Source organism: Myotis myotis, unplaced genomic scaffold, assembly GCF_014108235.1.
Source record: "Myotis myotis isolate mMyoMyo1 unplaced genomic scaffold, mMyoMyo1.p scaffold_m19_p_15, whole genome shotgun sequence".
In the NCBI taxonomy this organism is placed as follows: Eukaryota; Metazoa; Chordata; class Mammalia; order Chiroptera; family Vespertilionidae; genus Myotis; species Myotis myotis.
In genome coordinates this window covers 29,663,591-29,675,924 of record NW_023416319.1, presented here as the reverse complement: position 1 = coordinate 29,675,924, position 12,334 = coordinate 29,663,591, and the positions used below count along the sequence as shown (strand labels likewise).

Genomic DNA, 12,334 nt, shown 5'->3' with positions numbered 1-12,334 from the left:
AATAGGTGTAGAGAATGCAGCTTCTGTATTTTTACTGCCTATGTTCAAATTCTGACTTTAATGCTTGCCAACATGTAATATTAGTTAAATTACTAACCACTCTGCTTCAGATTGTTCCTCTTTAAAATGGGGTTGATCAAAATTTCTATAAAAAGGTTTGGAGGATTTGATCTAATTATACAAATATGCTAGTATTTGGAAAAAGTTAGTGCTCAAATAATGTCAGTTGATGTTGTTATTACCATTAGGAAAAAAATAAAGCATGTTTCCTAAGTCATAAAAGAATGGTAAGAGAAGCAGCACACACACACACACACACACACACACACACACACACACACAGATTGTATCAATATACTTTTCCACATTCTGGCCTTTTAAACATTAAGTAACCTTGCACATAGCCTAATGGTGCATTTCTTCATGACTTCTATTCTCTATAATTTTACTCTAATTTTAAATAAACTCCACCAATTTAGCAACTGCTTTCTTCTTTTTCTTTTTGGAATTCTGGCTTATTTTTCTCTTTTACCTGGAACTCATTACTAGCAAATAAGATGGAGTATTGTGGATTATTTTTATTATTATTATCCTTTAAGTGAGAAAAAAAGTTTGATTTTATGGCACACATTATTGGGAGATGTTTCTTCAACTCTACATGTAATATTTACTGAGATCAATGCCAGTCATATTTTTTATAGCTTCCTCTGAAAATTCTTGTAGAAAACTATTAATTTCTGAACACTTTTTAAACTTCTTGTACTTTTGCACAGAAGGGTCACATAGTACAGAATAATAAGCCACAAAAACTGGAACTCATAAAAATAGATTCCCAAAAATTAGAGAATAGAATGAATTCATAGGTGAACATATTATTGACAGTAATGAGATAGGTAGGACATATATTAGTAAAGGACAAAGTTGAAATGCTTTTATAAAGAGCCTCCAAAACTCAGTGACTTAAATCAAATATGTACAGTAAGAAGTTATTTTTTTCCCATGTAGTGGCACAGATGTTTATGGGCAGGGTTTATAAGAAAGATTTATCCTCCTCAATACTTGGTTTGTTATTCCAGTCATTTACATATGACAGCCAATGGGAAAAATGGTAAGTCCAGGATAAGTAACTGGAAGTGAACCAAAATTTGTCAAAATATGAAAACAATGCAAGTTGGAGAATTATAGGGGAAGCTGAAGAGACAGTGGGTGGTGTATTAGTGATCTGTTACTGTACAATAAACCACTCCAAAGATTAGTGACCTGACATGACAAAGATTCATTATTTCTCCTGTTCTTGTAGGTTGATTGGAATCAACTGAGTAGTTCTGCTTTATTTACATGGTGTAGTTGAGGCTACTCTAATGTTTGCGTTCAGCTGGAACTGAACATCCAAGGTGGTTACTAGCCCCTTCTCTCCATTTGGCCTCCCTCATTCAGTAGTCTTCTTTACAGCATTGGTTGTTGGCTTCTAAGAGAGTAAAAGTGAAAACTGCGGGTTCCAGCTTAGTCCAGGAACTCGAACAGAATCATTTCCACTACCATCTAGTGCCCAAAGCAAGTGAGGTCATCTCAGATTCAAGGAGATGGATAATAGATTGCTCCTTGATGGGAAGCAAAAAAAACTGCAGCCATTTCTGATCTGCTTCAAGTAATTTCTTTTTGCGAGTATGTTGTTTTTTCATAGACAAGAACCCTCTTGTTTATTTTATTAAATAATTTGTTTTGATCCTTCATCCCAAGCGTTAAAAATAAGTTTGAGTAAGCCCTCTAATATTTAAAACTATACATGCATTACTATCATTAGTTAATATTTTAATGCTTAATAATTGCATAGAGCACTGATTATTATTTATCACATTAGATATAAACCCACATTTCCAATAATTCTATTAATAGGTTAAAAATTGTCAGTCTAACATTATTTCAGGACTGCTTGAATCTTTATGATTTGATTTAATAACTTGATGATTAAGCCCTTACACTAGGAGATGGGAAGTAAGTCTCCCACCACTTTCTTGGTATTTACTTTTAGTGTTATATTTAATCTCAGGTTCATTGAAGAAATTTCCCAACAACTTATTCATTTTGTGCGTATTAGCTTCGTGGAAAATGGATACTACAAAACACAGATCACTTAAACTTGCCAAATGTAAACCCAAACCCACAGCAATGTGCTGCAAGCAAACAGATGGGAGAGAGCATCTGTCAACCCTTCCACGCTGTATAATTGCCTCACCTCCCTCAAGACTTCTTGCCTGTGTCCCTACAAACATACCACAAACAGTCATTCTGCATATTAATTATTTAAGCTGATTTTGTGGTATTTTGGGATAAGATAAAATTAAAGTTTTAATAAGGGTGGTAGTTACATCGGTCCATACAATTGCTCAAAAACATTGAAGCTAGCATGCATTTTATTGTATGTAAATTGCATCACTAAATAAAAAATAGTAATTTGATGTTTTGTTTTAATTGCACTCAATTACACTTTGGGGATGACCACAGTAAACAATGAGTAACTTTTATCTTAATAATTGAGAGATTAAACTGGATTTTTGACATTTATTTCAGTGATTATAACTGAATGGAATATTAGAAGATTTAGGAGGTTATAATAGTGATACAAGTATGAAAGGACAAGACTGAGTAAGGAACTAATGACATAGGCAAGGTAGAATCACATGGACGATATATGGAAAAATGTAGGGGAGAGATTTGGTGATTTGAACCCATCTAGTCAGCAAAATGATAGTATGATTTACAAAAATTCAGTTCATGGTTTTGTATTTGTTATTATTTGTAAGTCACAGATGTGAATATTTCATCTACCCTAACATGGTGGTTCTCAAACTTTAGAGGGCATGAGATTCGCCTGAGGTTATTCAAAGTGTACATTCTTGACCTTCCTTTTCAGAGATTCTGAGATAGGATCTTGGTCTTTCTGATGCATGCAGTACTCTTTGAAGTCCTGCCATTCAAATGCATGAGAAAAACAACCCAGGCAAATCTTTGTAGAATTCACCTAAGTTGAGAATTGGCAACTTATATAGTAATTTAGTTTTCTTAAGAGACAAGTAAAAGAGAATTTGAGATTTTTTTGAGAGAGGATTATAGAATTGTTGGCAATATTTTGCATAAGAAAATGGAGTTTGTTATTTGTCAAGAATAGCTTAAAAGTAAGTTTGCAAAGGGAATGGACTTTTACCTAAGGTGATATGAAAAACATGGAATTATGAGAAATGGAGTTTATTGTTTTCCATTAGAATTATCAAAAATGCACAAAGAAAATTGAATAGCTTAAAGAATAAACAATAAACCTAAAACTAATGGGAGAAAATAACAAGAAATTAGAGGTAATATCTATCATAGGAATAATATAATACAAAAATGTGCTTTTAAAGCATAGAGGAAGCCATGATTAAAATTATTGACATAAGTTCTGTTATATGAAAGGGGTAGCCAAGGAGTTGACTATCAGGGGAATGGAATACTTTTAACCCAAAAATCAAAATCAAGATGAGAACTAGATGAAGAAAACCCAAAGCTTTGGAGGTGTTCTGGAAGAAGCAACATTTTAGATGAATTATGTGTTGATTATAGAGTTTGATTCATTTACATTTAAAATAATTACTGAAAAAAGGGACCTTTGCCATTTTGCTCTTTGTTTTTAATGTCTTATAGCTTTTTCATCCTTCATTTCCTGTGTAACTTCTGTTTTGTTGATTTTTTGTAGTGCAATGTTTAAATTCATTTCTTATTTCATTTTGCATATATCCTATAACTATTTTCTTTGTCTTTTCTATAGGGATTGCAATAACATCCTAAAGTTATAACACTCTAACTTGAATTTATACCAGTTTAATCTTAGTAATATACCAAAAAAAAAAAAAAAAAAAAAACAACTTTTGTCCTTTAAATTCAATCTCTACTCTTTTCAGTTGATGTAACAAACTTACACTGAGTGGCCAGATTATTAAAACCAGCCAGATTATTATGACCACCCCATCAGTACTTCATTGACACTTCCAAAAATACTGAGTATTGAAAACTTCCTAAGCAAATACTCTCATGGTTTTATTATTATTATTATTTGCATAACTAATTGCTTCATTGTACTGATGGGGTGGTCATAATAATCTGGCCACTCAGTGTATATATTTATAGATTGTGTGCCTGAAAACATACATTAATAATTATTTTCAATGCATTAGTTCTTAAATTATGTAAAAAACACAAAGCGACATGACAAAGCATTGTTACTATAATACTGGCTTTTATAATTGCCCATGTATCTACCTTTACCATGTTCTTTATTTCTTCCTATGCTTCAAGTTCCTTTCATTTCAACCTGCAAGAATCCTTTGAGCATTTCTTGAAGGGTAGGCCTAGTCCTTATGAACGTCCTTTAGTTTATCTAGGAGTCTCTTAATTTCTCTGATATTTTTGAAGGACAGTTTTGCTAGATATAGGATTATTTTTGAAAGATTTTTTTTAGCACTTTGAATATATTGACTCACTGCCTTAGGGCCTCCAAATTTTCTGATAAGAAATTATGCTGATAATCTTATTGGGGATAGTTTGTATGTGATGAGTCACTTCTCTGTAGTTGCTTTCAGGATTCTCTTTTTGTCTCTCTTTTGAGTTTGATTATAAAGTTTTGGTGTGAGTCTCTTTGAAGTCATTTTACATGGATTTCATTGAGCTTCTTAGATATTTATATTTATGTCTTTCATCAAACCTGTGAAAATTTCAGCCATTATTTCTTCAAATAGTCTCTCTGCCCCTTTCTTTCTTCTCCTCCTAGGATTCCAACAGGTATATGTTGGTTTACTTGATAATGTTCTACAGGCCTATTTGAAACCTGACACAATGGGTCTGAGGCCACCTGTCACTACTTGAGCCAATTTAAGCAGATACAGGGTTGAATCATATATGAGTGTTTAATCCAGTGATGCTGGCAATGTGGGGAGGGCAGACATTTACCCTAGAAAATCTGCTGTGACCTCCTATTGAGGTACCTTATCTATTTACAGTCTTGTTTCATCCTCCAGTTTCCCAGGGTCTGTAAAAATACTTATCTATACTTAGTAAGGTGAATAATTATTAAACAACAGTGGCTCTATTCTTATCTCATGCTCTTCCCCACTTTTATATTGGGCACTGTTGACTTTTGTTCAAACTTTTTTTTTCTTTATTTCTATTGCTCAGACACAATAATTGCCAATGCCCTATCTTTATTCTTTTTTTTTTTTTTACCTGCTCAAATCTATCTTTGAACCTCTCTGATTAATTTTTATTTTAATTATTATACTTTTCAATTCCAGAATTTCTTTATAAGTTTTTGTAGGCTTTCTTTCTAGTGATATTTCCATTGTTTTCACACATCATTTTCTTGACTTTCTCTACATTTCCTTTAGTTCTTTGAGTAACTTTAAGACAGTTTATTTAAAGTATTTCTCTAGTAGGTCATTTTTTCAGGTGTTTTTTAGGAGCAGTTTCTGTTAATTTATTTGTTTCTTGAATGGGCCATCCTGTTTCTTTGTGCATCTTGTATTTTTCATTATTGTTATTGAAAACTGCACATTTGAACCTGATAATGTGATAACTCTAAAAAATCAGGTTCTCTAATTTCCCCAAGTTTTGCTGTTTAATGTCACTTTTGTTTATTTATTTTTTATTGTAACTATTTTGGAACTCTGAAGTCTATTGAAGTCTTAAAACTTCCTGGGGAAGGATTGAACAGTAAATTGTAATTAATTTCTGTCAATTACAGATCTGAGCACAGTAACAGTTAGCCAACCCCCATCCCTCAGCCTCTTGGCAGGAAACTGTACACATGTTCCTGAAGCAGCTTGCACCATGCTTGTGGGAGCCAGGCCCTGGAAAAAGGACCCAGCCCTCCACATAGCAGAGAACTATACCATGATGAGTATTTGCTGCTTCTGCTCACAGAAGTGCAGGACTTCAATAGACTTCAGAGTTCCAAAATAGTTACATCAGACAGATTCTACCAATGTAATTGTTGTCTAAGTAAAGAGATGAATTCCTAGTCTTTCTTTCACTGCCATTTTCCCAGCATCCTTCAGTACTATTGTGATTTGGGTAGATTATGCCAAATTCTCCATCACAGGTTTTGTCATACCCTTTTACCAACACCAGAAATGTCTAAAAGTTCATGTTTTCTCAAAGACTCACCAATAGAATGTGGTATCCATCATGGAACATTGCTAATCTAACAGTAAAAAAGGAATTTCAGTGTGGCTTTAATTTCATTTTTTTATTCTTATGTATAAAAATGAACATCTTGGTTTATGGTCAAGAGTCATTTGCCTTAATCTATCTGCTCGTTGTCTATCCCAAACCTGTTTTAAATTTATTATTGATATTTTTCTTTACTAATTTGTGAATGTTAATACATTAGGGATATAAACCTTTTGCCTCTGATGTAAATTACAATAATCTCCCCTACTTTGTCACCTGTGGTTTTACTTTGTTTATTTTGTCTTACCATGTAATTTGGTAATGTTATCAAAATTATCTCTTTTCACTTACTGCTTTTGTATTTTGAGTCATAGAAAAGATAAGCCCACTCTCATTTGAGAATAGAGTTCATGTTTTTATCTATTACTAGCACTTGTATTGTTTCATTGTTCATTATGCATGAATGCCTTCTCCATCTAGAGTTTACTCTAGTATTGTGTATGAAGAATGAGGCGATTTTTGTCATTTTCTGTATGGCGCTCCTATTAGATGAAAGCTTTCATTAAATTGTTCCTACTGTTTTAAGTGACTCTATTATCACATGCTAAATTTTCATGCACAATTTTGACTTATTCTAAATTTTCAAGTCTATTTTACTGGTATAATTTTTTTCTTCTATTTTTGTTTGCGTGTTTCAGAATTTCTTTTCTTATCTCATAGTTGAAGCAAAGGAAAATTTCTTATCTCAGAGTTGAAGCAAAGGAGAATTTCTTTTCTTATCTCAGAGTTGAAGCAAAGGACTGGTAGCAATTAACTCATTTTTGCATATGTTTGGATTCTGGCAAACTGGATTGATGCAAGTTCTATATTACATTGTCTCTGTGACTTTGGACAAGTTATTTAATATCTCAAAGCTCCCTAGTCCTCCACTGCGAATGAAAATGATTTACAGAGTTATTAGTGATTACTTCCATAAAGCATATACCACAGAGTATGCTTCAATAATTGGAAGCCATGTTATTTTATTCTTATGATTATTGTTTGGCCAAATTCATATACTCTACAGTTCTATGATTTAATGTTTACTTTTTCTTCAAGTTGGGAAAAATATTATAATAATGTTGCAGTATACAAAGGTAGATAATACAATTGAAGGACATTTCTGTAAGAAGAAATGTATTTCAACTCATTAAAATATCTACATTGAAGAAATATCATCTCTAGACATTAAAAGTATCATGAACATATTTTATGTAGTATTTAAAATATTTTTAAAATATATTTTTATTGATTTCAGAGAGGAAGGGAGAGGAAGAGAGAGATAGAAACATCAATGATGAGAGAGAGTCATTGATTGGCTGCCTCCTGCATGCCTTCCCCAACTGGGGATCCACCCCTCCCCGCACTCTGAAATGTGCCCTGGCCTGGAATCTGTGACCTCCTGGTTCATAGGTCAATGCTTAATCACTAAGCCATGCCAGCTGGGCTAAAATATTTTGTATATAATTGATGTAGTTAGCTTGATTCTTATCTTTAAAAAAATTTGGCCAGCTGGAACAGAATATGCTGATTTTAATTTCCATGCATCTTGCTATTTGGTAGAAATTACCAGTCATTTTTTGTTACAAGATAAGTTGAAAGACCCATGCAAGCTATAATTAAGATTTATGCACCATTAAAATACAATTTTAGAATTCAAAATTTGCTCTCTATACACTTAATATCTCTTTTTATGTGATGAAGTTTCAAATAATTAAAGAGCCCTCTTAATAAAGGATATTTGGAAAATCAGCCAAACATAACATATTTTTCATCCTCTTGCTCATAAACTAATTAATTATATACCACATTTGCATCTGCTTTCCCTAGACTGCATAATTTTGAAACTTAATTTACTAATGAAATTATGATTTTGTTCCTCAGTTAATGAAGGGAAATAGATATAGCAGATAAACATATTACTGATTGTTCTCCATTATGTGCTGAAACCTCAATGTCTTTCAGGGACTCCTGAGGATTACCCGCGATTTTTCCATATGCATCCCAGGACTGCAGAACTTAGTCTCCTGGAGCCAGTAAACAGAGACTTTTACCAGAAATTCGATTTGGTTATTAAGGTAAATTAATTTCTTATTTCCTTGTGTTTATAAATTGCTAATAAAAAAAACCTGTAGAGGCTACTGCAGGCACTTTAATGTTATAAAAATTAAAATGAATTTGGACAGCAGTTAACCAATTTTTTATTTAAACAGTAAAGTACAGCAGTTTTAATCCATTGTTGCTTTTCTTTAACTTTTTATATTACAGTGCGATTCAAATACTGAATATTTTTATATGTAATAAATGCTTTGGCCAAATGTATATAATTCTACATGCTGCCCTTTATTACATCTTTAACTTTTTTTTACTAAAAGGAGTTGATTTTTATTCATGAAACTTAACCAATGAATATATTTAAAATGTGCATGGATTTATATTTTATTGTATTAAAATATTATTATTATTATTTTATATATATATTTTATTGATTTCAGAGAGGAAGGGAGAGGGAGAGAGAAATAGAAACATCTATGATGAGAGAGAATCATTAACTGTCTGCCTCCTGCACACTCCACACTGGGGATTGAGCCCATAACCCAGGCATGTGCCCTGACCAGGAATCGAACTGTGACCTTCTGGTTCATAGGTCGATGCTCAACCACTGAGCCACACCAGCTGGGCAAAAATATTATTTTTATATGACATTTTTTCTAGCATTAAAAAAAAAGGATCTCATGCCCTAACCGGTTTGGCCTGCAGATTAAGGGTCCTAGGTTCAATCCCGGTCAAGGGCATGTCCCTTGGTTACAGGCACATCCCCAGCAGGGGTTGTGCAGGAATCAGCTGATCAATGTTTCTCACTCATCGATTTTTCTAACTATTCCTCTCCCTTCCTCTCTGTACAAAATCAATAAAATATATTTTTTTAAAAATCTCAGTTGTCTAGGAATTCTTTTAATATATTTCACTATTTAAAATTTTGATAGATGATCCTAGACTGAAAAAAAATTTCAATGAGGGAAATCCATTTGGCATTATAATTTTGACATAATAACATTTCATTTTTCATGATAAAATCATTTGAAGGTACTGTGAACATGCTGATGATCTGTCAATTAATTCTGATAGGCTTTGTTAATGTAACATTTGAGCGGGTCAGTGAAGGAAGATATTTACCAAGTAGAAATGGGCTGAGAGAAGGGCATTCTAAGTAATAGAACAGACATAAGAAATGAAATAGAGGAAGTCTACTGTGTGTTATATAGCTTTTTCTTATCTATACATATAAAACATGATAGACTGCCCTAACCGGTTTGGCTCAGTGGATAGAGCCTCAGCCTGCTGTCTTAAGCGTCCCAGGACCGATTCCGGCCAAGGGCATGTACCTTGGTTGCAGGCATATACCCAGCAGGGAGTGTGCAGGAGTCAGCTGATCGATGTTTCTCTCTCATCGATGTTGCTAACTCTCTATCCCTCTCCCTTCCTCTCTGTAAAAAATCAATAAAATGTATTTTTTAAAAAAAAACATGATAGATATGCAGCCTTATGGAATTTTTAAAATTTAAAATTGGTAAAGGAAAAGGAAGTACTATAAGGAAGCTTACTGAGCATTTATGTACGATTTTCATTGAATTGTAGTCACAACCTTAGTAGTATGCTAATCAGTGCAAATGTGGAAACTAAAGATCAGAGAGAGGAAGTGATTGGCTCAGAGTACATCACTAAGAAGCAGCAGAATTGAGATTCAAATTTAGGTTTATCTAAGCTAAAGGTGTACCTTTTTTGCTTTATCAAGATGCAGTTGCTAGGAAATGGTTGTCTGGCTTAACTATCTGTCAGTGAAACGACAACAAGTATATGTAGACACACAATTTTATATCTAATTTGAACATGTTTTGTTAGGACCTCATTATCTTTTACATACCAGATCTTTTGTTTACTTAGTGGTCCTTTGTCCTTAAAAAAAATATATTATTGTCTCGAATGGAAAGTGTCATATAACCCAATAAATCAAATATAGCAAACATATCAACTGCTAACAGAAAGACACCTAAGGGCTGATGAAGCAGAGAATAGGCACATTTAAATGAATCTGCGGACAGACTTGGGGAAGATTTTTCTAGTAATTACCCCAAGCTAAATTTTGCTGTATTGCAAGTGTTTGGCCAATGAATAGAAGGTAGGAAATATGTTTGAACATAAGGAAGAGCAGAAGTAAAAGCTTGGAGGCATGATGTAGCTGGCTACAAGCAGTTAACAGGGAAATGAGGGATAGCGCCAGACCACAGGGAGGGCCTTATGTGCCACTGCAATTTCCTTGGATTTAATTCAGTAGGGGTTTAGGAGCCATTTAATAAAGAAAGACTCCTCTTACCTCTTATGTATAATGGTCATGCATGAGATAGTTCATCTCCTTGCATTGACCACATTTTTTAAAATCATAGGACTGTAGAAAACTAAAAAATGTGTATCCATTGTCTACTGTCTACCTACCCTCAGACCTGCGGTGCAGCTTTCTGTGGGAACTAAGAAACTTGACAAAGCATTGTTTCCAAATCCCTCATTTGAAACCTGAAATCCATTATTTTTCTTTATTCTCAAAGTCAGTTGCCCTAGTGTGTTGTTTACAGTGAAACCCATCAATTATTAGAAACAAAAAACAATTAGAATAAAATACAGGATTTTTTTATTATTTTGTAAATAATACTTTATATTTTTAGTGGAAGTTTTTCCAGACATTATTAGGTTAAATTTATTGTTTTTTTGTGTGCAGTCAAGAGGATAATGAGCAAAGGTATCAATCTGTAAGAATCACAGTGTGGTACCTGTGTGAATAATAGCTGAATACTGTGGCTTTGGGTAGAGGTCCATTGACCTGTTACAATCCGGGAGCTCTCTTCCATAGCAAGGCTATCACCTCCTTCCGTTGTCCTTATTTTCATAATGCTTCATTTTTTTACTGGCTATCAAAGTTTTTATTGGATTTGATCCCAATTTCTGTATTGGAAGCTAAAGTAAAATGAAATATCTTCTCCTGGACTTTGAAGAATAATTCTTCTTTGAAAAGCTATATGTTCATTTAACTCCTGGTGAATGTCATGAATTAGAGATTTATCATCTTCATTTTATCTCTTTCTTCAAGTGATTTATTCAGTATTCTGACGAATAAAGTGTAAAGGTGAAACTAAAAGGACAAAATGGAGTCATTCTCCAACTTTAGATTATTAGAGGATTAACACATACCAGTTAAAAGAGGAAAAAATGTTCCAGATCAAATCTATTCCAAATTTTAAATAATAATAATCACTTAACCATACTTTTAAATTAAATACGTATATTAAATAAGAATTTTACATTTGGTTTGCCCAGTACAATTCATATTTATTCCTTTTGTTCTTGTATAATTATTCAGAATACCTCTTTCACTCTCAAAAATGCCCCAGTTTGGATGAAATGTGATGTGATCATCATAGTTATTTAAAAAAGCATCTATGATATAGAAATATGAAATCCCATTTTAGATTCTAGTTATAGTGAATTAGTTCATGCATGAAGTGTTGACAACAAAGTCCAGAAAACTCACCTCCATTATCATAAATGCACCATTTCTTTAAAAAATTTGATTAGTTAATACTCTAGGCATCTAATACAAAGATTAAATGGATAAATTATTAATAATTCACTGCCTTTTAGTTGCTCAAACATAATTGTGTTTTTAATCTATATCACTCTGATAAACAACTAACAGTAAGGGCCACAATGATATCACAACCATCATTGTATCATGGTCTCTCTGATTTACATGTTGTGACTCAGTGTCCTACTCTATCAGGCTAACCTTAAACTTCTTTTCCTTCCACGTCATGGGCACGTAAAGCATCAGCTACCACTTGCTGTTCCAGCCATACGAGACCACTTGCAGTGCCCTAAACTCACCATGCTCTTTCCAAGCTCCACGTATTTACAGATGCTGTCTCTCTTCCTGAATTAGTCCTCCCTTCCTTCATCAACAGTCTCATTCACACTGACGCTTCATTGAAGCTTTAGATGCTGAGATGACACTTCTCGAAAGGCAGGGCCCCTGGTTGGAAGC

General features: G+C 33.4%; 1 protein-coding gene across 17 annotated transcripts in view; it reads left to right on the top strand.

Moving 5' to 3' along the window:
• The window catches only part of PCDH15 (protocadherin related 15), a 544,558-nt gene that overhangs the window by 257,117 nt on the left and 275,107 nt on the right, over positions 1 to 12,334 (top strand). For all 17 annotated transcript variants that reach the window (XM_036336780.1, XM_036336778.1, XM_036336777.1 and 14 more), the window contains one exon: positions 8,206 to 8,318. In XM_036336780.1, coding sequence (XP_036192673.1) covers positions 8,206 to 8,318 — 113 coding nt within the window. The remainder of the gene's footprint in view (positions 1 to 8,205; positions 8,319 to 12,334) is intronic.